This window comes from Mustela lutreola, chromosome 8 (genome assembly GCF_030435805.1).
Source record: "Mustela lutreola isolate mMusLut2 chromosome 8, mMusLut2.pri, whole genome shotgun sequence".
NCBI classification, from domain to species: Eukaryota; Metazoa; Chordata; class Mammalia; order Carnivora; family Mustelidae; genus Mustela; species Mustela lutreola.
In genome coordinates this window covers 103125119-103151213 of record NC_081297.1, presented here as the reverse complement: position 1 = coordinate 103151213, position 26095 = coordinate 103125119, and the positions used below count along the sequence as shown (strand labels likewise).

The 26095-nt window shown below is 36.5% G+C and overlaps 1 protein-coding gene across 2 annotated transcripts in view; it reads right to left on the bottom strand.

Moving 5' to 3' along the window:
* RAP1B (RAP1B, member of RAS oncogene family) overlaps positions 1-26095 on the bottom strand; it is a 43742-nt gene that overhangs the window by 9045 nt on the left and 8602 nt on the right. The window contains exons 1-2 of one of the 2 annotated variants that reach the window (XM_059186269.1): positions 1231-1252; positions 627-709 (exon numbers count right to left, since the gene is read on the bottom strand). In XM_059186269.1, coding sequence (XP_059042252.1) covers positions 627-683 — 57 coding nt within the window. In that variant the 5' untranslated portion in view covers positions 684-709; positions 1231-1252. Of the gene's footprint in view, positions 1-626; positions 710-1230; positions 1253-26095 lie in introns of those variants that run through there. The other variant, XM_059186268.1, reaches the window with a different exon arrangement.

The following is a 26095-nucleotide window of genomic DNA, read 5'->3' as shown; positions in this document are numbered from 1 at the left end:
CACTACTGCCAAACTGTCTTTTTTTCTCACTATATTATTACTTTTAAAATATTTTATTTTTAAGTAATGTCTACACCCAACATGAGGATTGAACTCACAACGATCAAGACATACATGCTCTTTCCACTGAGCCAGCTGGTTCCCAATCGCTGCACTATTTTTTTCCACCCACTACACTATTCTTGATACTGAAAGCATGGCTGCTAAAATAATGTGAAAACTGGACAGTCACGGGTTGTATTGGAAAAAGGTTTTTTAAAAGCTTTATTTAATATTTTCAGAAAATACATATTATAAGCCAAGTCACAATAAGAAAGACCAAAATTCATTCCTATCTGGCTCAGAAATACAGATGGACACATATTTATATGCTCCCACTCTCTAGGCTTAGCCCAAATTGTATTCTGGATATCTCATGCTGGTCTGGAACCAACAGACCAGAAACAATATGATCTACACAGGTCCAACTAGAAGTGGACTAAAATTACAAGAAAAATACACTGCCTCTAAAATCACTGAGATTTCACTTTAACAAATAAATGAAGACAAATAGTCAAAACCTAAAACTCAACAGAAAAAGAACATGTGTTGCAATGAATAGCTTAGGTACGGTAATAATGACTTACCAGAGCAGATTTTCCAACGCCTCCTGAGCCAAGAACGACTAGCTTATACTCACGCATGGTGCAAACTTGTCAAAAGCTAGTACCTTATAAGGAAAAAACAGAGAGAGAGAGAGAGAGAGAGAGAGAATTATTAGGTAATATATCTTTGTATTCATGTGCTTCTTATATAAATTAGATATTCAACCAAATAGTTAAAAAAAAATGATTACTCTACCATACTAATATACGTATTTGATAAACAGACTTACTAAAAGGATGCTACTGGTAGGGCTCTTTATATCACATCAGAATTACTGACGTGACTTTAGCCCTAACCTAAATTCAAACAGAATAAAATATTTCTCTATTAAAAAAAAAAAAAAAAAGGGAGGGGGCTGAAAAACAGCACAAACGGGTATATTACTGGTTACAAGATGGCGGTAACAGGCATGTTTAACTCCCTTTCCTGAACTATCTGTAACCTTGAGTCACAAGTAGTTGAGTGCCTACTAAGTGTGGGGATATATACAGTTAATGAACAAAAAATTCCTGTCTTCACTAAGCAATATTCCAGTAAAGATAAACAGGCTAAAACAAAGGTCTGCAAACTAATCCAGTCAATCACCTCTTTCTGTACATGAAGTTCTGTTGAAATACAGCCATGTCCATTTATTTGCGTAGAATCTGTGATTGCTACCTTGCTGTAATGGCAGAATTTAGTAGTTATAATATAGGCCATCTGGTCCACAAAGCCTAAAATATTTACTATCTGGCATTTACAGAGAAAATTTGCCAAACCCTGGGATACATATATGGTAAATGAGTTAGCCGAGAAAATGGACCAAATATCTATTCCTGAAGTGGGGGAGGTACAAAAAGTCTGAAAATGGTTAGAAATCAGAGACAGAACTGAAGAGTATGAGCCCCAGACTGAAAAACTATGGCTTTCAGTAAGATGAAATAGTGGAAATCAAAACAAAACCAAAAAGAAAAAACCCATACCAAGGCTTATTACCATCAAATTTCAGTACATGAAACATAGAGAAAGAAGATCCTAAACGTTTCCTGGCTAGGGAAATAATAACAAAGCTCTTACCGTCCTAGAAAGAAAGAATTGGTCAATGGCCATGGGACAAAAGCAGCCACCAGAACAGATTCTAAACCTTCTTAATCAAGAAATGACAGTTCTGTAGTCATAGTAACAAGTAACAACCATAAACAGAGCCCTCATTAAGATTCTTTTTTAAAGATTTTATTTTTTAGTAATCTCTATACAAAACACAGGGCTCAAAGTTACAACTCCTGAAATCAAGAGTTGCACATACTGAAGCTTACACCAGCCAGGTGTCCCACACTTCATTAAGATTTAAAACCCTTCTACCACCCAGAAAGTTCCCAATGTGCCTCTTCCCAGTTAATTAACCTGACACCCTTTTTCTTGACTCTAGTGGCTGCTTTATTTGTCAAAGCCACAACCTCTTCTAGGAAGAACTTCATGTTTTGTTTTTTTTTATAAGCTCCCAATATGACCTGACTTTTTTTTTTTTTAATTTATTTATTTGAGAGAGAGACAGTGAGAAAGAGCATGAGCGAGGAGAAAGTCAGAGGGAGAAGCAGACTCCCCATGGAGCTGGGCACCTGATGCGGGACTCGATCCCGGGATTCCAGGATCATGACCTGAGCCAAAGGCAGTCGTCCAACCAACTGAGCCACCCAGGCGTCCCATAACCTTGACTTTTGTACTTATATCGGCAAATGACAAATACTGTGATATTGACAAGTGTGACTTAACCAGACTTATGACCAACTTCTGAAATGCCAAAATTAGTAGCTTAAGAGGAACTGCACCTACAGAAAAAATTATGAGACAAAATAACAATCAATAGTCAACTTCTTTAATTGATATTCCAGGGCCTCAAAATAAAATGACTAAGATAGTCTTTCTTTACGTCCCCCTGCTCAAACCTCTGGAAGCCTACTCTCCTTGATTTATTCTGTCTCTAAACTACCCACACAATCCTATTCCTTTTGTTCTTTCCCTTTACCTCTGAAATGAACTACTTTTCTTGAAGGTTTCTCAGCAAAGGAACAATTTTATTAGCCTCTTTAAAAGGCAGAAATATAGAAACAGAGTTTAGACATGAGTCTAGATTTAGTTGAATTTATAGTGAGGATTTTCTTCAATTTCAGGGAGACAAATTTGTTTCAGAACTTCAACTTAATCACTAATTACTTAATTTCCTCTTTATAAAGAAAAATGGTTAAAAGCAGAATAGGAAAGATCAGACTCAAACAACTCAGCATATTTTAAAAAATTGGTCCTGAGAGATCAAGAATCTACTTAGGAACTACACTATTTTAGAAGTCTTTCTTAAAGGTAGATTGGTCAAGATTTAAAATTGTAAGCAAAATAAAAATGACTTGATATGAAACAAAATAAAAATTGATGTCAGGAAACTGTAAAATATATTTAGCTGAGGTAAAGGAAGACATGTTTGTTCTTTCTGTTAATTGGGCTCAGACCTGAATGGGAAACTTGAAATTTAAAAAACCTAGCAATTTAGGGGTGCCTGGGTGGCTCAGTGGGTTAAAGCCTCTGCTTTTGGCTCAGGTCATGGTCCCAGGGTCCTGGGATCAAGCCCCACAACAGGCTCTCTGCTCAGCAGGGAGCCTGCTTTCCCCACTGCCAACACCCTTCCCCCCGCCCCGCCTACTTGTGATCTCTGTCTGTCAAATAAATAATAAATAAAATCTTAAAAAAAATAAACAACAAAAACAAAACTAGCAATTTAGAAATCTATAATGGGTGAGATTTTTAAAAGACCCTTACAAAGTGAAAAAGCTAGAAAGAAAAACAAAACGTCTTTATATTCTAAGAAATGGGAGCCTATGAGTGAGGACACATTTTATATAATGCAAAGAGAAGAGTCACAGTAAGGATCAATGTTCCATGTTTACTAAGCAAGAGAAGTACAATGATTCAAAATCTGCCCCATAATGCTGCTCCAAGGAAAACTTGAGCACCCAGCAATTCCTGCCCTTTCTCCACTGGAGGTAGACGTGGACTAACTACCTAGAGCCACGAGTGGGTGATGGAAGTGTTCTAACACTGGTTGTAGTGATGACACACAACTGTATAAAGTTACTAAAATCCCAAAATGAAAACAATGACACAAATGATTGAATTAACATAAAAATTTCCATTTAAAAATAGACTATAAAAAGTAAACATTTATGGAATTGCATTTCTTAGTGAGATCACTGAGACCTGTTTCCCCAATTGCTTCATTTATCTATAGTAAATATTACCTGTTGCTAGAATTACAATCAGGTTCATCCACATTATTGCTTCCATCAGTAATCTGTTCCTTCTATTTCTTATGTTAAAAAAATATATATCCAAAGAAAATACCCATCGTATGGCTACATGACATTTTCTTTACCCATTCATCAGGTGATGAACATGTGGATTATTTCTGGCTTGTGGATATTATAAATAATACTTAATGGGGGACCTGGATGGCTTAGTCAGTTGAACATCTGACACTTGATTTCAGTTCAGGGCATTTTGTGTCAGGGGAGGTGGTCCTGAGACTGAGCCCTGTGTTGAGTTCTGTGCTCAGTGGGAAGGCTGCTTGGGATTCTCTCTCTCCAGCTTCCCCCTCTATCCTTCTCCCCACCTCTCTAAAATAAAAAAAGTAGTGGTTGTTTGTTTGTTTTGATTTTAGTAATTCAAACAGTAACTTTTATTACAGAGAGCCCTATGGTCATAGGAAATTTAGAACTGAAATTTTAAATTTTGGTAGAGAAATATGATAAAGTTGTTAATAAACTTTCAAATCCAAAACTGGTGGCAAAACACATGTAACTTGCCAGTAAGAAATTTTTGTAACAAGCAATACTGGGGTAAGGAAATTCAACTGAGCAAAGTCACTTAATTTTTATCAGTATTTCCTTACATGTCTAAAAAACTAAAATATTTTTATCTAAATCCTGATAAGTAACAAGACTAGGGGTATTTTTTTCCTTAAACAAACAAACAAACAAAAAAAACAACCACCCAGCAGTATGATAGCTAAGATTTGGACTAAAATCTGCTTTTCAAATAGGTGCTTTCTACTCTACCAGCTTTAAATTGTTTACAGATTCTATGATTGAAATAATGTATTTCAATTTCAGTGACTGACTAGGAATGGCCATTATTTCTGTTTTTAAAAGGACTCTGTGGCTGTATCTAGTTTTCGCAGAAAAGACAACCCTGTTCAGTAATGTAATGTCTGTCATTAGCTTTTTTGGCAGAGAGGAGGGAAAAGGTGCTAGCATCTACGTATTTGTGAGCTGTGGGCAGGACCTTCCTGTTCAAGTGCTCTTAATGCCCACGAATGAGCACTTGAGAGTCTGAATTTCTAAAATTTTAGGCACAAATTTGAAGGGGTGAGTTACATCAGAATTTCAAAGGGATTTGTGATAACTGTTGTTTGAGACACTGAGAATAACTGTTCTCTTTCACAGAATCCTAAAGAGGGACAATCGACAGCACAGCATAGTGGTTCACAGCACCCAAGTTTCAAATCCCAGCTTTGTATAACCCTGGGAAGTCATGAAACCATTCAAAGCTTCACTTTCTCTATAGGGAAAATGGCAAAAATAATATCTACATGATAAAGTTGTGAGGCAGATACACAAGAAAGTAAACTCCAGAAAAATATGGAGTTTTGTCTGTTTTATTTCCTAGAACATGAACCAGTGCCTGGGGCACTCCTGTCACTATAACCAGTTTGGATCAACTTAATTATATTATAATTCTTTAGCTGTAGACTCTTAAAGTTTACTACCATATTCTACTAAATCTAAGAGGCACTTAAAAAAATACATTTTAAGGGTGTCTGGATGGCTCAGCTGGTTGTCTGCCTTTGGCTCAGGTCATTCATGATTGCAGGGTCCTGGGATTGAGCCCTGTATCAGGCTCCCTCCCTCCCTCTGCGGCTCACCCCCTCCCCCGCCTTTTGTGTACATACTCTCTCTTTCTCCATCAAATAAATAAATAAAACCTTTAAAAAATATATATTTTAACATCTCTGCAACTAGAATGTGTTACAACCTCCCTGCCATGTCAATACAAAAGGAAAAAGCTAAGTACATGTCAGTATTCTGAATCGTTTAAAGAAGTAGTTCAGGGAGAAAGACTGGGAAATAATCCTCTTGCAAGTCTTTAAAAAACAGATTATTTCACAAAAAATTCTGTAATATTGGTGTTATCTCTGACCCTTAATATTAATTACACAAGTCAATGAACTTTACTATACCTCGAGTTTTGCAGACTGTAATTTTGACAGCCTAGGGAGAATCTCAGTACACTTTAGGAACAGTGAGAAAAATCCCGAGATTGTAATATAAAATGAATTTTAATTCTCTTGAATGTGTAAAACAGATATGTGATAATGTGGGGGATCATTTTTCTTCTACTTTTATGTTTTTATTACTAATAAACAATTAAAATATACGAATGAAACCAAAAGTAAAAGAGGAGTTGTGGAGTTGTCTTGTAATTAGCTCATGTTATTATCATTTATGAATGCTGATAATCATTGGCATTTTAATTTTATTCTTTTAAATTTATTCATTTATTTGACAGAGAGAGAGACAAGCAAGAGGGGTTAACACAGGGGAGTGGGAGGGAGAAGCAGACTTCCCACTGAGCAGGGAGCCTGATGTGGGGGGGGCCCAACTCCAGGACCCTGGGATCATGACCTGAGCTGAAGGTGGACACTGAATGACTGAGCCACCCAGGTGCCCCAATCATTTTTATACAGTGGTCATTAGTAATGCAAAAAACACCAAGTTTAGACGGTCATTCAACTCACAATGAGTAGTAATTAGAATACTTACACTGGCAGAGAGAAGTATCTTTCAGATAAATATACTATTGGTGACAGTGCATGTTTAAATAAAACAAACAGGCAAGCTTAAAAGAAGAAACAATTTTTAATCCTATTTTTAAACCTTAATAACTAGTATGCTTGTTCTTGAAAGGGGCTAAGAGGTATTTATTGAAAATTACAAAATTAAACATTGTTTTAAGTGCTCTACAGAATTATCAACATAAATACTGACAATATTTACTCTAACAATGTAAATAGGAAATTTTAAACACTTTCCTCTCTATTGTCAAAGCAAAATTTATCTTTATATTAATTAGCATGCCAAAGCGTCTACCTAGAAAGAAAAGATAAGTAGGGTAGCAAAGAATTTAAGTTCTAAGTACTTTAACTGGTATGCCACAATCAAAGGATTGTATTCTGAAAAGCTTGCTGGTTTACCTTCTTGTACTTCAGGAGAAAATAAAGATTAAAACACAAGAAAAGATACAAAGTAAAATTAGAGTACTTGATATTAGAAATTACTAAGAGTTCTGGTAACCAGGTGTTACTGCCACTTGGAAGAAATAGGAAGTGCAGTTAAAAACATTTCACAATCAACTAAAAAAAAAAAAAAAAAAAAAAAACTACATTGAAAGAAATCGTAGTAACTTTCAGGAAATTAAGGGCAACAGCATGAGAAATGTTAGATGAAAATGCCATCAGCAATGGGAATGTCCTGGTTAAACACTGCCAAAAATTATGGTGCTATTGGTCAATTGTGAAACATTCCAGTTCGACTTTTTATTATTTATTTATTTGTTTGTTTGTTTGTTTGTTTATTTGACAGAGAGAGAGAGATCACAAGTAGACCGAGAGGCAGGCAGAGAGAGAGAGAGAGAGTGAAGCAGGCTCCCTGCTGAGCAGAGCCCGATGTGGGCCTCAATCCCAGGACCCTGAGATCATGGCCTGAGCCGAAGACAGCTGCTTAACCCACTGAGCCACCCAGGCGCCCTAGTTTGACTTTTTAATACAGGTCACGGGCTTTGGTTGGTTTACATATATGTTCTTTTTTTGTGGTATTCCTTGTAAATAATGGCATTTATTTGTAAAATTTAGGTGCACTCTGAAAATTAAAAGCAAAATTAAGAATTGCTAATTAAAAATAATATGCCTAAATTAATCTGCATTTGAACTAAGCTTTAATCTATTAAGTCATTAATTAATGGGGCACTCTCAGATCCTCATTTTCTTCTGGTAGTTAAACAGGTAAAGAATGTAGTATATATGCAAATTGAGAATGGTGGTTTACGAATAATGCCATTTCTGACTTCATTAGCAAGAAAGTGTAACTTCCACAACAAGCAGGCATTTACACAATTATAAATATGAAGCATGATTCACATTACTTCTCCAAGAATCTCAGATTACAGATGAAGCAAACCAATTGGTTTAATAAATGAACTGAATAAGAATACTTGGCGGGGAGGTAAAAGTTGCATTAAAGACTGGGTGAGGGGGGCATGAGGGTGGCTCAGTGGGTTAAGCCTCTGCCATCAGCTCAGGTCATGATCTCAGGGTCCTGGGACTGAGCCCCACATTGGACTTTCGGCTCAGCAGGGAGCCTGCTCCCCCCCCTCTCTCTCTGCCTAGCTCTTTGCCACTTGTGATCTCTTTCTCTGTCAAATAAACAAATAAAATCTTAAAAAAAAATCTCTTAAAAGAATTGGGGAAGGGGGGACGCCTGGGTGGCTCAGTTGGTTAAGCAGCTGCCTTCGGCTCAGGTCATGATCCCAGCGTCCTGGGATCGAGTCCCGCATCGGGCTCCTTGCTCAGCAGGGAGCCTGCTTCTCCCTCTGCCTACCATTCTGTCCGCCTGTACTCGCTCTCTCTCCCTCTCTCTCTCTGACAAATAAATAAATAAAATCTTTAAAAAAAAAAAAAAAAAAAAAAGAATTGGGGAAGGGTAATTTTAGGAATTATATATTTACATGTAAAGATTTCTAATTTTAATTACTTACATAGAGCTTCTAAAATTTGTATGACTTACAATCAACTTCTGATCAATGAGAGTAACTGACACATCTTAGATTTTGCTGTATTTGTTGCAGAACAAGCACTTGGATACCCTATTCACTAATTTAAAAGGTTATTTTATTATCACCTTCTACAACTTCCTCCATTTACTCTACAGATCAGTTTTACTGGCATTTTTTTTTTCCCAGTTAATTTAAGAAGTTTTTTATTTCTAGTCTCAAAGATAATCATAGCAAAGACATGAAGGGACAAGAAAACAAAAAATTCTAGGGCTCCTTGCCAAGTCAGGTTTCATGGGTTGCTTTGTAATTGCCTGAAGTGAAAGTTGAGGAAACAGATGCAATCATAGTCTACCTGAAGTTCAGTAAATATATCCAAGATAGTACTTCATCAACCAGAAATGAACTGGAATTTTCACACACACACACAAAAAAAGATGCTATGATTCTGAGAAAATTCTAGAGACTTTTGAGTCAGAAAAAATAAAAATTCAGTAAAATTTTAATCTAAATGTGTTCATTATATAAAAATACATATCCCAAAGCAAGTAAGTGACTTGATTATCTACCACTCTGTATTACACGTAATTTTCATTAATAAGACCTAACACAGACCCAACTTCAAATATTATTGACCCTCATTATGAACCATAAGAGTAATTCTAAAAAACACTGTGGAAATAAAGCATAAAAGAATGATGGATGTATTTTAAAAAACCATATATATATGTATGATTACAGTTTTGCATATATATATTTTCAAACTATATACACAGTTCTAGTTTTTAACATCCATTCATTTACTGATGGCACACGGGCTGCTTCTATAATGCTGCATTAAGTACAGGAGTGTGTATGTCCCTTCAAATTAGTGTTTCTGTATTTTTTGTGAAGGAGATTAAGAATACACTTATCTTGATGAGCACTGACAAATATACAGAACTGCTGAATCACTATATTGTGTACTTGAAACTAATTTAACACTGTTAACTACATTGGAATTAAAAAAAAACCTAACAACTCATAGCTTTTACTTAGAGTTAACATTTACTGAAGACCTACTCTTGTCCAAGCTGTGCTAATACCTTAAGATTAAAAAAAAATCTAAGAAATGATGACTTATATACCAATATTACTATAACATTTAATATTAAATATCAATAGATAATGAGTGCCTACAACATTTTAGGTACAGCTCTACCTAATGGGAATGAAGCAGTGAACAAAAGACTCTGTCCTCAGAATTTACAATGGGGTGTGGGGGGACACAAAAATCAATATAAAACATGTTAGAAGTGATATAAACACTATGGAGAAAAGAAATAAAAGTAAGGTAAGGGGACAGTGTGGGAATGGAGGGATCATCTTGCACAATATGGTGATAAAGGACTTCTGTTAAGGTAAAGGTACTATACACGTGACCCTCTAACAAAGGTTTGAGCTGCATGGGTCCACTTATATGCAGATTTTTAAAAAAATATAGTACAAAGGAGGGAGAAATGAAACAAGATGGGACCAAGGAAGGAGACAAACCATAAGAGACTAAATCTCAGGGAACAAACTGAGGGCGGCTGGGAGGATGAGGTGGCTGAGAGATGGACACTGGGGAGGGTACATGCTATGGTGAGTGTTGGGAATTATGGAAGACTGATGATTCACAAACCTGTCTCTCTGGGGCAAATAATACATTATATGTTAATAAAAAGTAAATAAAAAATAAAATACAGAGAAAAAGTAAATAAAACAGTTTAGTACTATAAATCTATTTTCTCTTATGATTTTTAAAAAATATTTTAGTTATTTATCTGACAGACAGAGATCATAGATAGGCAGAGAGACAGGCATAGAGAGAAGGGGGAAGCAGGCTCCCTGCTGAGCAGAGAGCCTGACGTGGGGCTTGATCCCAGGACCCTGAGATCATGACCCGAGTGAAGGCAGAGGCTTAACCCACTGAGCCACCCAGGGACCCCTCTCATGATTTTCTAAAAACAATTTCCTCTAGCTTTTTTTGTTCTAATAATACTGTACACAATATATATGACATAAAATATGTGTTAATCAATGTTATCAGTAAGACTTCCAGTCAGAAGTAAACTATTAGTAAAGTTTTGGGGGAGTAAATTATATGTGGATTTGACTCTTAATCCCCACATTGTTCAGGAATCAACTGTATAGCTCAGTACCCAAAGCCCCCTTTTAATAGACTGAATTTGTGTTTTCAAAAAAAGTTTCTAGCATTTGGCTTTATTCTGTTTTTTAGTTTCAAATCAACATCTCTAGTAAGGTAATATGCCAGTTAATTTGTAGCTAAAGTTAAATTTGGATTTGGGAAAGTCACAGGAGATCTGTCTAGAATCCATTGGAGAGCTCATGGCTAAAATACCCCTTTTTCCTCTCCTACCAGGAGCAAAAACAGGATTTCTGGAGCAATCTAAATGTAGGTGGTCTTATGAGATACCATTATTCAATATGCACAAAATGCCCCTCAGTCATTTCCTTTGCCAGCTCTATAGGGAAAGACATTCACAATCCCATCTCCAGCACCACCCCCTCCACTGTTATGTAGCGAGAATACTACATACACATATCAGGATAGATTCTGACTAGCAAATACTTAGAATGCAATTCTTACAAGGGTAGTGTCAAGAAAGATTTCTAAAGTATTCTTAACTGTCCCAGCCCACAATGATAGTTCCTCTTTCTGAAAACCCACACCAAATACTTCAGCACTTGATTATATACTGTCCTGTATTGTTTTCTAAGAAGAGACAACAAATTGTAGAAAGGAACATTATCTCAAGGTTTAAGAAGCTTGGCTTTATTTAAAAAGTTATACAATTTGAGATAAACCACTTTGTGCTCAATTTCCAGTTTCCTTGTTTGGAAAATGAAGGAACAGGGAAGGGGGAAGTACTGTACACAGAGTTGCCCTAGATGAGACATCAATGTCTGAAGCTGCAAGGTGTTAATATTAGGGAATGATGTGAATTGTGGCCAAGGGGAATGAATGCTTATACAGCTAAAGTCATTCAAATTCTAAAAATGTGAATATTGTGAAAATCAATAAAATTTATGTAAGGTATGATCTGGACTGTGAGTCACTAGTTTTCTACTTCTGGACTAAATGATCTCTAAGGTCTCTTTCAATTCCAAAATGTACTGTTACATATACCAGGGTTCTGAAGAATTATATATGGACAGAACTTTTTTTTTAAAGTATCTTAATATTATATTCTCTCTTCTTAATTATTATAAAAAAAGATATAATTCTATGTTGGTACTAACATTTAATGATAATGTAAATTTTTTTTCCCTAACTTCATAATGGTAGTTTCATATTACAGACATTTTAGGATTATTATCTTTCAAACTTAATACAGATAAAACTAAAATAAAGGGGCTGAAAATACAGGGCAACCTACAGATTCATAGGCTGCTCTAACATGGGAAAATCCATTGATCCTAATGGGCATTCAACCGAGGCAAGATGTAAAGGCTTTCCATATTTTCTTCTTATTTCTGGCATGCTAGTCCAACCTGCTCTGTACAAGTAAGGTCTTTTGAACTAACTCAAGATTGGGGATGGACACAAGGTCCTCTCTTGCCCAGGGTGGTAAAACATGGAATCTGGAAATAAGGGAACCCTAGAATTGACTACCTATGTAATTTACCAGAGGGTAGGCACTTATTCTCGGCTTGTGTCTTAGTGTGTAAAATATAGACAACATAGACCAATTTCACAGACTAAATGGACAGATTAAGGAAGAATGTATATTGTCTATAACAGTTTTTAAGATTTTATTTATTTGACAGACAGAGATCACAAGTAGGCAGAGAGGCAGGCGGGGAGAGAGAGAGAGGGAAGCAGGCTCCCCGCTGAGCAGAGAGCCCGATGCGGGGCTCGATCCCAGGACCCCGAGATCATGACCCGAGCCGAAGGCAGCGGCTTAACCCACTGAGCCACCCAGGCGCCCCTGTCTATAACAGTTTTAAGTGTTAGTCATTACTATCATCAACTAGATGCACAGTACTCCCTTATTTTTTCCTCAGTTTGGTCTAGAAATGTTTGTTGAATCAAGGAATGACTAGAGATTAATAATTCAGTTCCAGCAAAGGAAAGAACTGTTTAGATCTTTAATAAAAGACCACAAATAAGTTACCGTTTGTATGTAAACTGCCATCGGAGTTCACTTCAATTACTGACAGATGTCAAGAATCTCAGCTGAAAATGAACTATACAAATCTTGAAAAAAAAAATTAGTCTTTTTTTTTTTTTTAAAGATTTTATTTATTTATTTGTCAGAGACAGAGGGAGAGAGAGCGAGTGAGCACAGGCAGACAGAAAGGCAGGCAGAGGCAGAGGGAGAAGCAGGCTCCCTGCCGAGCAAGGAGCCCGATGCGGGACTCGATCCCAGGACCCTGGGATCATGACCTGAGCCGAAGGCAGCTGCTTAACCAACTGAGCCACCCAGGCGTCCCCAAAAAAATTAGTCTTTATACTTGCCCTGTAGGAGTGCAATTCCAGTAGAAAAGAAAATGCTCTGAAGCAGGAAAAGTATTTAAAACAGCAACTTGGATTCCAGAGACACCTGCTCTCAACCTCGTAATCTAATTTATTCTTTTAATCAACCTCATTAGTAAATGTAAAAAGGCTGTAAGAATCAAATCCTTAAAAAGAGGTGATATTAAAAAAGCATAATTCCTTTCCATTAAAATATGTCATAGAGTCTCCAAATAGTTATAGTCAAATTAGAAAATTTCCAAAACTATGGTAACTCAAGTAATCCTATCCCCGTTATTTTCCTACGACACCCACCCCCAACCATCCATTTTTGAAATTCTGTGATCTTAAATTATAAATAAAGGACTAAGTAAAAAACTTAACTACTGGTTCCTGAAGTCAAGTGACTTCTCCCACTGAACACTTTCTGGAAGAGATGATATTTGATTTCTCCTTTCCGCCTCCAACTCCCAAAGTAGTATTTTAGCAGCTGAAGAGGATTACTTGTTCTCTTTGCCCTCCTAAATAAAACTAACTAACTAAAATGTCAGGAGAACTTGGTACTAATCTGTTGGGAGACAATGAGAGAATTCAAAACTTTTAAGCAGATTTAAAAATTATTTTTGGAGGTCCAAACACTACCTCTCATACTCTCTTTTAAAAATAAAACTAACAATGGACTACAAAATAAACAGAAAGCTGTTAAAATCAATGTTACTTATCATATTTACTTTCTGAGTTGTGTCTCTTGTAATGAGGACAAAAGGGAAATGCTTCCAATCTTACATTCTGCTGAGAAAAGTCCTCTCTGTGAACTAGATTTCTAAATCCTGTCAAGTGTATAATTTGTAGACTATCAAACTGTTCATAGCATTTTCTCTAACCTGACTGTATTTATAATCTCAAGTAGGAAGAAATTCTTCCCTTGACCTTTTCATGGATTAATATTGCCAGTAAATAAAGCTTATTCCATCATAAACTATGACATCCAAGTTAAGATCATGTTTTCTAGCTTTATTACTGGAGTTACTACCTTTCGGTTTAGTACTTGATCATGTCTCTTAGAAATTATAGTACAACAATTTATCAGTAATATGACAAATGCAGAAGAACCTGTTTCTTAGCTTTCTCAGCAAAATCAAGGGATGAGCTGGTAGCTAAGACAAAAAAATGAAAAGTCTTACATGTTCATGTTTTGAAAACAGGAAGAAATAACGTTGGCTCAAAAATGACCTATTAGTTTCTACCAGATCCCTCTAAATATATCGAATTTATGTAGAACTCTCCCCTGCTCCCAAGAGTTCTTTGAACATGACCTAAGAATTAACCTGTCAGGGTTTTGTTTTTGTTTTTTTGTCCGTCAGATCTAGCAGTAATTCTATAGGTGTACACAGTGACTCAAAGATCTGCTGTGTATTCCAAACATAATTTAGGTAAATATGGATAGGAGTATGGAGATTAGCTTTACTACTGGCTATATATCTTAGAATCTGAAACATGCATGCCTTATTTAACAAGGTTTAAAATTGAAAAAATGGTAAGACAGGAAAATGTAGGTGTTAAGAGGATAGGCTTTAATCTGATTTCCTAGACTGCCAGTTCTAACTATTAGCTAAGTGACCCTGGTCATGCCATTTAGCCTCTAGGTCCCTGGTTTCCTCATCTGAAAATGGGAGTAATAATATCTATTTAAAGTTTTTAAGATTCAAATAAAATAACTTATCCCATGAAAATGTTTAACAAAATGCATAACACACAGTAAGCAGTGTTACTTGCTATTTTAAAAATCCCATCTATTTACAGTGTTCAACTTGAAGCACCTGCAGTGCCTCAAAAGCACAGTATATTACAGGAACCTGTGTACCTGGGGGAACTGTCACTAACACTTCTACTTTCTCCATTCCGTTACCAAGTCTGGTCCATTCTACCTTGGCATCTCTGGAATCAACTGCACTCTCTCCCCCCTTCATCACCCTGTAAGGGCCTTCATTATTTCCCAAAGAGGAAAAGGCGGGGGTGGGATACAGGAGGCAAATATGAAGGAGAATATTAACTTGTCAGACACTTGAATTTCAATGACCAGATTAGAGATATTTTAGTTTTGACTGTGAACACAAAGAGGTAGGGCATGCTAGAAATTTGAGAAAAAGGCAGTATATGACAACTGTATTTTAGAGGCCTTTATACCCCAGAAACCGTTAGTTTAAAATATTAAAATGGGAGGAGGGATAGGGTGGCTGGGTGATGGACATTGGGGAGGGTATGTGCTATGCTGAGTGCTGTGCACTGTGTAAGACTGACGATTCACAGGCCTGTACCCCTGAAACAAATAATACATTATATGTTAATGAAAAAATAAATAAAACATCCAATGGAGTGTTTGGACTGTGTTACTTCACAGTCAAGCAGGGTCTACAGAACAAAGTGCTATGTATACATGTAAGAGAATTCTCTGCCTAAAAGGGTATGTCAAGCAAGGCTTCACTAAATGGGTATTTAAACCAGACCAGTGGATATTTTAAACAGGGGAGTTCACTGGGAAATGAGGGCATTCTGGGGGAAAAGGATGAGGAGTGCATGGGGTCCAAGTGGGGGAGTAGATTGAAGAGGTAGGGAACCCTCTTAGCTTAAGAGTTTGACCTGTATTCTTCTTCTTCTTTTTCAATTTTTATTTATTTATTTGACAGACAGAGATCACAAGTAGGCAGAGAGGCAGTCAGAGAGAGAGGAAGGGGAAGCAGGCTCCCTGCTGAGCAGAGAGCCCAACAGTGGGGCTCCATCCCAGGTACCTGAGATCATGACCTGAGCGGAAGGCAGAGGCTTTAACCCACTGAGCCACCCAGGTGCCCCTGTCCTGTATTCTACCAGAAACTGAGAGATAAAGAATTTGCAAGTTGGGAAATGATATGAACATATCTGTGCTTTACAAAGATCACAGAAACTAAGTATTTGTTTTCTGAATTCTGGGAATTCAGTAAGAGATTGCCACAGCTGAGAGACAGTGACCAAGGTTAGGGTAATGACAGAAGCAATCAAGAGAACATGGTGACTAACTAGATAGGTAAGGAAAGAAATATATGATGCAGCATGATCAAACATGGATAGGGAGGCCATTAAATCAGACTGGGGACTTAAGAGGAATAGACTCGGTTCAGGAAGTACCTTTTATCTTTTGCAATAGGTTTCAAAGACAGCAGAGTAAAAACTTAACAATAGTATGGACATGGTAGTAGCATCTTATTCCTAAAGAGATTGGAAAGAAGATGCTCACTGTCTGTATTCAAAAGGCTTCAGGCATAAAACAGAACACTGATTTTTTTTTAGCAAGATTATAAATGTACCAGGTGTAATTTGTTCCACTCAATATTCCTGGCTTATTAATGTGAAATATGTAATTTATTTAGATGATTATAAATCTCAATGTTAAGGTTTATAGTTTTAGTCATTAAGTCTTCATCAAATGAAATGTGATGGAGTTTTTTGCCAATTTATGAGAAACAGAAATATGAATAGAAAAGATTACTACTGTACAAAACCAAAAACCTTTCTGGGCTTAATGAGTATCTCAGAGCAAAATACTCAGTGACTAACTTGTGTTGTACAATAAACCGTAACACAAAAAAATCATTTGCCCACAAAATGCCACACAGTGTCTTTACACTTGCTCCCTTTTCCTCTTTATTGGAAGCCTTTTGTAGATCTTATTTTCTCATTTCTTTAGGAATAAACAAAAAACTACTGTTATGGTGACACCACTGCCAGTGTTTACTTTCTTTTCTTAAGACCTAGTCTAAAAGAAAACTTAACTATGAAAAATCAACTAGAACTACTATAAGCAAAGTACAGATTCCCTCCTTCTTTTGTGGAAAAAACACCATTCTTTTTCAACTTCAACCTAAATTTTTCCATGGTCTTGCCTTCTCAAGTCTTTTCATAACCCAAATCTGATCTTTACATTTCTATATAGGTATATAATGTTGGATACATTTGTTTTAAAGGCACAAGTAATTTTTCTACAATAATATGGCCCAAGACAAAAGCTGGCAAGTCCATAGGTTGGCAAAAAGAACCATTAAAAAGCTAAAATAACATCAAAGGATTCTATTCACATTCTTAAAACAAGAAAAATAACAAGAGGGTAACAACCAAACAAACCGGTCCAGAAGAGTCTATTTTAGCCAAAGATTAATCAAATTAAGGATGCTATTATTATTCTACATAGCCCCAAGAGGTAGAGTTAAAATTTAATCATTACAAAATGGGAGGGAACTCAAAACAAAAGAAGGAGGGTGGAAGAGGGAAGGAACTGGGTCATTAATGTCCTTTTTGGTATAAAGTATCAAAATTTTTAATGGCACTTTTCCAACAATACCACCATGCATAGTGTATTTCCCAGAACAGTTAAGTCACTATTACCTAAATGCTGATAAAACTTAAAAGGATTTTTAGTAACTTGGAAGTTATACCCCTGCTATTATTAGAGAGTTCTCAGCCATGGACTTCTCTGATCTTTATACATGAGCATATACAAGAGATAATTCCAGCAAAGGTATGACCATCCTAGACATTTCTTTAGACACATGGTCTCTGCAAAGCAAATCTATGAGTAAAGCTTAAACTGCTGTAAAGGGAACTAAGGAAAACTTCAGGTCACCTCAGACTTTGCCTTATCTAATAAGGTACATCTAAATAAAGCATTAATCATCTGACAGAATATGCAATTTTAAATTAAAAAGTTGGGTAGGACCACCTTCTGATAAGGTCACCAATGATATACAAATATATTCCTAAATGGATCAATTAATTAAATATACTTTTATATTTTCATTTGAACATTAGAAAATGTTCAAAATCATAGTCAGAAACTTAACAAATAAAAGCCCAAGTGCCCCAACACCTTCCTCCAACCAAACCAATCACCCAGTTACTAGGCATTTATTACACTTCTTAAAACTGTGCCAACACAGAGACATGCAAAGGAGATGGCTACATCATAAAGTGGATTCTAACCAGCAGCCCTGATTTAGCACTGAAGTCTCGTGTCTCAGGAAATCCTCAGTCCTGAGCAAATCAGGATGGTTGCTCATCTTAAGAGGAATATATCTTAATGGGAATTTGTTTCCTCTTATGTTTCATAATCTTCAAGATATGAAACTGGGAAGGCTTAAAAAATATCTTGCAAACATTTGGGGCATTACATAGCTTGTCTTTTGCCACAACAGAATCCTACTCTTCTCTGAAGTAAAATATGGAAATTAAAAACCAAACTGTGCAGCACTTAGCACAAGAGCTACGTTGAGTGTTTACCGTAAGAGACACTATTTGTACAGTATTTACCAACTTAAGGTGTATCTTGACATGAGTTTTCTCATTTGGATACAAGACTAAGGACATTTCTCAGGAAGAAACATAGTCCCTTGCTTATTTAGGAGTACCTTTCATCTAATTAGTATTTTAATATGCCTTAAGTGCAAGTCACTATGAAGGTTACAAAGATAAACAAAACATACTTGCTTTCAAGAAGTTTATAGTTTTGTAGGAAAGATGAGATAAAAATATGAAAAATATGAGAAACAAAAATATGAAATTTGAAGAGAGGTCAAGAACAAACTTATGAAGAAGGTGGCAAATGAACAAAAGGCACAGCATTTCAATAGGAAAGAAAACATTAGAGAAAAGAAAAGCACAGAAGGCAGCAAAATGCAGGAATATGATTAGACTACAATAGAAAGCACAGTCTGAGTGATCTCAGGGTACAAATAGGTAAATAAAACCAGCATGAAAGTCAGTCTACAGTCAACATAACATAGATCTCTGAGTACTGGTCAAGAACGTGGTCTCATTTTATAAGCAACAGTACTGGATGATTTGAAGAGAAACACAACCGAAACTGAGAAAACTAAACTACTTTTTAAATGAACAAAAGCAGTTCTAACAGAAGCCTGGACAATACATCTAGAAATGTTAAGCATTTTATTGAAATATAATAAATATTCAGCTTACTTTTAAAATGCATCAGTTTGGGGGCACCTGGGTGGCTCAGTTAATTAAGGGACTGACTCTTGATTTCAGTTCAGGTCATAATCTCAGGGTCATGAGACTGAGCCCTGTATCAGGTTTTGCACTCACTCAGCAGGGGGACTGCTAAGATTCTCTTCCCTCCTCCCAACTGCCCCCCACCAAAACAAACAAACAAACAAACAAATAGCACAGGTTGCAACAAAAACCTATAATGAGATGAAAAAACTAAAATTAAGAAGTCAAACAATATACTGCATAGAGTAGGAAATTGCAAGAGACTGAAAAAAGATCGCTAAGTCAGAGAGCAATTTTAGCTTTCTTTTCTAAGACTGTATGAATACTGTGTACCTACCTACCATGGGCAGACAGTGCAGATATCAGATGCATGTCAAGGCTATTTTCCACAACAGAGTATTAGCTATCACACCATGTGATGTCCAAAGCATACTGAGATTTCCTTTAGCTAATATTGTTACCACATATCATGGCACCACTTAGCATATTTGCCTAAGATCTCATTTATATGGACAAATGGAACAGATTTATGGGGGAGGCCATACTTTTCCTCAAAAAACTGCTTTGGATCTGTCCACATGCATAAAAAATACCAGTTAAGACTTAAATATCTCAGGGGGACTGGGTGGCTCAGTCAGTTAAAACATCTAATTCTTGTCAAAGATCCTATTTAAAAACAAAACAAAACAAAACAAAAACATCTAATTCTTGATCTTGGCTCAGCTCATGATCTCAGGGTTTTGAGATCCGACCACATGTCAGGCTCTGCACTGAGCATGGAGCCTGGAGCCTGCTTAAGATTTTCTCTTCTCTCTCTCCCACTTCCTCACCAACTCCCCCCTCCCACATCCACTATCTTTCTCTTTATAAGAAAAAAAAAGTCTTAAGTATCTCAGGGCAAGGGATATAAGTGTAAAGTTAATGGCTGCATAACCAGCACTTAACACACTTGGCATACAGAAGGCAATTATCTGTTGAATGAATCAAAACCAGTTTCTTGCCCTAGAGGAGAGACTAGCAAACTCGAGACCTCAGACCAAATCCCATTTACTGCCTGTTTTTTTTTTTTTTTGTAATTAAAGTTTTGTTGAAACACTGCCATGCAACTGCATACTGTTTATGGTTGCTCTGGTAGAAATGAATGGTTGTGACAGAGACTGTGTGGTCCAGTCCCCAAAGGCTAAAAATTTATTATTTGGTCCTTTAGAGAAAAAGTTTGTTTATTATCTACCCTATATGGTAGACCCTGGATGAAATAAAGATAAATCTTGTCTATTTATTCACAGGTGGCAAATGGGTTTTAGCTCAAACACCAATGCAAAATTAAACAGCTACCTGGAGTGCAGTGTTGAGAATGATTCTGAGACCAACTCTGGTCCCAAAGGGAAAGAGTATAGTCTCAATTATCAATGACTACAGGGGTTTAGAGGAAGGAGAAATAGGGTTACAACTCTAAAAACATTCAAAACTTTTGCTGTAGAATACTTTTACCCTAACGAACTAGCACTGTTGTCTGATAGTTTTACAAAGGTGATTAGCTGCAAATATGCAAATCTCTCCCCACCCACCCCAACCCTGAAGGAATCACTGAGAAGTGTATGCCTGAATGCTAAAGACTGTCTACCAAAAACAATGGTCTGGGTTCTGGCACAGTTGATGTTGCTCATTTTTACTATATTCATTCATTCACTTCATATTCACTCATTATTCACTTAGTCAACAGATTCAGTGGTTTAAAACTATTCCTGAGAATGATTTAACAGTATTATTAGGGGAACCTATGGCAAGAAGGTTAAGTGCCCAACATGCCCTAAAACTCCCATCAACCTTTATAGATAAAACTGTAAAGAAGGGCATGCTGAGTAAGTACTTTTACATTAGAAGCTGATCTACTAAAAATTTGCCTACTTTGATTCTGGAAGTAGTTAATAAACAATTTCCTACTGAAGGATTCATGCTACTGGAGCTCTGCAGTTTCCCTTGAATTTTAGAAAATTCCTTTGTTTACTGGCTGCACCTCAAGTACTTGCACCCTAGCTGCCTGGAAGGCTGGGAAAGCTAGTTCTTGGCATTTTTACTTTCTACAAAGCAAGGTTGTTGACCAAGATTCATTTAGACCCATGTCTTTTCAGACACTGGTAAGTCTCTAAAAATAAATGTGAACGCACACATCCATACGTCTATATAAGATATTTTGAGGCAGATACTATGTTTCTGTTAGATAAGGTCTGGCCTATATGGGCCACACCCTAGCCTGACAAGTAAGGAGCCATGCATGGGATATCTGAAGAGGTGACAAAACCACTGCTGGAACTGGTAGGAAGGTCTCAAAGTCAGATCACATTTAAGTCTCAAGACAAAGAAGCCTAGGAAAGCTAAGGGATATCACAGAGGTGGTCATCAGTGACATCTCTCATCATAGTAGGAATTATGTATGTGTGCACACATGCCACACATTTTTTTTTAAAAGATTTTTAATTTTACTTATTTAACACAAAGAGAGAGAGAGAGAGAGAGAGAGAGAGAGAGATCACAAGTAGGCAGGGAGGCAGGCAGAGGGAGGGGGGTAAGCAGGCTCCCTCTGAGCAGAGAGCCTGATGCAGGAGTTGATCCCAGGACCCTAAGATCATGACCTGAGCCGAAGGCAGAGGCTTAACCAACTGAGCCACCCAGGTGCCCCGTGCATTAAGTTTTCAAAAGTACCTTTAGAAGACTCTGATAACACCTCCCTGTTCCTCCTAAAGACCCTAAGACCTGTATCCCTAGCAAAGAAAAGTCAGGGTTCACCAGAAACAATTATATTCATCATTTTGCTTTCAAATAACTGTCCCAAAATTTAATAAAGAAAAAGAGAGTCTGTTGTTCTTCAGGTCTGCAGAAATCAGATTCTTCAGTAAATTTAAATAACCTGCTCTTAATGTCTCAACTTCCACAAGTCACAGAAAGAGATATGATCACTTCAAAGGGATGACCAAGAAAGCTAACCATTATTTTTCTGTTCCAAGCTGAAGCCGTATTTTTTCCAAGTTTGCTGATTTGTCATTCAAGAATTTAACACTAACACCAAAGGTGCTCAGTAATGTCTTCTGAATAGGATGCAGAATGAGAGAACTACATTAGCCAGAAATATCCCTATTAGGGAAAATATCTGCTTTTATATATTTTAAGCAATATATACTAAGTACAGTTTATGACCTGTTGGGGCAAAAGTGAAAGAAATCAGAAGTGAGGCACTTTAGTACTAGCAGGTAAATTAGAATTTATGGGTAAAGATTCCAGAATAAACCACACCTGATATCATAATGGAAGACCACCACAAATATTTTTTAATATAAATACTCAGATTTTACAAAATGCCACCCTCCACAAGGATGGGAGGGGAACACTGTTTAAAAGGGGAACATTGTTTAAAAAACCTATTTTACAATCTGTTTCAACATAAGGCTGAGTTCAGAAATAAACAGAATTAGTGTGTTCCATGGGAGAAGGAATAAATGACTGCAAAAATATTTTATTTTATTTTACTGTTAACCTCCTAACTAGGATTAAATGACAAAGCTTAGTATGATTGCCCCCAAATGCATGAGAAACCATACCTAGAAAGCCATGATTTAGACTGTGGGTTCATAATTTGCACGACTAAATTACAATCTAAATGAAATTTCAAGGCCAGGACATTTCTAATGGAAAATTCCCTAGTAAACCTGCCAAAAGTTCAGAGGAGAAAAATTAACCAACTTACAAAAAAACAGGGGAAGCAGAGGTAGTTCCCATAATTTTCTCTGGTAATTTTAGTATCTCAAGCTAAGCAGCAGTTTAGGCTAGCTACTTAGTGCTAACACTGGCTTATACAACTAACTGCCTTACGAAGTTATTTTTCACTAAGTTCTTCCTTTTACACTTTAGCATGTTCAGTTTCTTCAAAGACACTGATTGAATAAAATAAAGGCCATTCATAAAAATAAAATGCATGCCACATTTTGAAGCCCTAAATAATGCTTCTATTTGGCTTTCTGATACATTACTTCACTTAACTTCCAAAATTAGGTCAGTAAGTATTTTTTTTTTTTTTTTTTTTAAGTCACTTCAGAACTTGCCTTTCTTGGCAATTCTATAAAATAGAGGTCAGTATCCAAAAAATAATATATACATGTTTGCATCCCTGGAAATTAGTATGTACCAAATGAATGGATAGAAGCAATGAGAACCAAAGTCTGGGTGTTAATTAGGTTGTTGGAATAAGGAGAGCATATGGGGAAACCATAAAAAGTGGGCAGGCACTTTCTGTAATCAATTCTGAGTTTCAAAGAAGCATCTTCAGATACTTCCTTCCATGTCAAAAATGAGTGATTCCATCAAGAATCTTTAGAGATTACGTTGTTAGTCCTGTAATAGTCTTATTTCAATCTTCTAGACTGTACTCTAACTTAACAATGAAATGTATTATATAACTCTTAGAGCCCTTAAGAACTGGGAGACAAATCACATGATATCTTAAAAGACTTAAAAAATCTATTAAGAAATTGTGGCTAACATATGAACTCTCAATCATTAAACATTTTAAAAAACCATTTATTATGTTCCAGGCACCAATATACACTTCCCAAATATACACCAATATACAATTTCCAAACATTTAATGGGACTCCTAGGAATTAGCTGGTTTTCCCATAACCTTAAAGATTCATAGGCCCAAGCAGTACATTCCATCCTGAATCTGTGTCAAGAAGAATTCCTTGGCAGAGATGGTTTGTAAGCTGACTGCTTCAAAGTAACATTTTCAGACCCTGATGTCCTCCCCAAAGACACAAAGTAATAAAGAGTAAAGCATTTCCAACAATTTCAGATCCATTTCTCACAGAAGATAATTTTTTTTATACAGCAAAACTTCACTTAAGCACCATTATGAGGCTATTTATAGTTTTTATTCATCCCATTTAGTGTGACTGTTTATGTTTCACTTAAGAAATATTAATTTGATTATTCTTACTAAAATTCAAGACAAATCTTTCCACAAAATTTTGAATTCCAAAGATCTGAGACCAAGAATTTTAAGGGGACCTGTAATCCATTTCATAAACATCTACCATAGCAAAACACTCCTTTGAACATACTTTGCATATTCTAATTTCTGTATTGTTGCCCACCCTGATTCACTGTTAGTCTAAAACTTACATATTCTTGATATCATGTACACATCCCACCTCATTTATAATTTCTTCTTTGACTACTAGAGCTTATGACTTTTTGTTACTCCTTTGACTCTAAAAGCACTCTTCTGTATCACTCATTTGGGTATCAATTATTATTATTTTGAACTGCTATTTAAATTTCATATTAACTTTTAATGCCTTTGCTAAAAACCTCAATTTAATCCCAACATCCAGTAACTGAGAACAATTAGCTCTCAAAAACATGCAGTCACCAGGGACAGAAGCCCTAAATAATGAAGAATTATAGTTGGAAATAGATTGTAACACTTTAAAAAATTAGTGTAAGTAGCCTATGATGGGAAGTGATAAAGAAATCATTCAACACCTTATATATCCTTTTTATTAAAATAAAAAACGTTTGGCACCATATGCCAGTTATTGGGATAACCATTGGAGATTGTGGTGGTAAAGTGACATTGCTTTCCTGCTCTCTTGAGACAAAAAGTTTGAAGGGCAAGAGAGAATAAATGGGTAAGTGTAATTACAGATTATGATAAGAGCTAAGAAGATAATGAAGGGGATGTTCCTTTATATAGGTGATCAGGAGAAACCTCCCTTAAATGTACATCTGAGCTGAGATCTAGTGCTACTTAGCAGAATGTCAGAGAGCTAGGGAAAGAAAGATCATGCTAGAGAGCAGCTATAAACACCAAACCTCAAAAGACGGTGGGCGGGGGCACCTGGGTGGCTCAATCAGTTAAGCATCTGTCTTCGGCTCAGGTCGTGATCCCAGGATTCAGGGACAAGCCCCACATCAGGACTCCCTGCTCATCTTCTCTGAGTCTGCTTCTCTCCCTGCCTCTCACCTGGCTGGTGCGCCCTCTCCTTCAAACAAATAAGTAAAATAAATAAAATCTTAAAAAAAAAAAAAAAAAGATGGTAAAGGGCTTCTTGGGTCAAGATCAGAAAGAAGTCCAATATGGGTAGAGCTTAGTGAACAATGGAGAGAGGAGATAAAGTTGGGAAGTAAGCAAGAACTGGATCTGGCTTCTACTTTAAGCCACTAGAGTGGGTGGGAGAGGAGCTTGGACCCGAGGGTATTATATGATCTGATTTACATTTTTAGAAGATGATTTTAAAAATCTAGGTGGAGACTGAGGTAGAGGAGGACAAGAATGGAAACAAGTCAGGAAGGTCTTGAAGGAGTCTAAACAAGAGATGACTGGCTTAAACAAGGGTAGTATCACAGAAACACAGAATTTTAGAGCTCAAGAAGACCTAAACAGCCATTTAATCAAACTGGCTTATGTAAAGATAAATCCTGAGAGAGAGAGACAGAGACATTAACTTGTTCTCAAATTTATTACTCATGCTCAAAGTAATCAGCTAAAACTTAGGAGAAAAACAAGTGTCCAATTTAAGCACTGAAGGTTCAGAGAAAAGTGCATTAAGAGTCTGTTGGGGAGTAAAAGTAAACATACTCTCAACTTACACTGTTTACTGATGAAACTTTTACTTTAACCCCATAATATCACGATAGATAGTATCAATTTATCTTCTACCCAGGACCATTTCTCAGGATACAAGATTTATCAATCACTAAAGTATCACAAATGCTTTTCCAAGTGTGTATCATTCCTATTAATCTGAACTCTAAAGTGAGTGCAGTTAACAGTAGCTTTGCTCATTAGAAAGAGAATCTCTTAATCATCATCTTTATTCTTTTCTGCGCTACTTCCTGCCCTCCTGCCTCTCCACTTCCTATTACCATCATCATTTTCATGTAAACAATAAAAAAATGTTATGAATGCTCTTCTGTCCTTAAAAGCTTGCATATCCTGTCTTCTCTTTGTCGAAGGATGATGAAGTAAGGTGACAGGACTCTTGCAAGAAAGAAAAAAAAGCC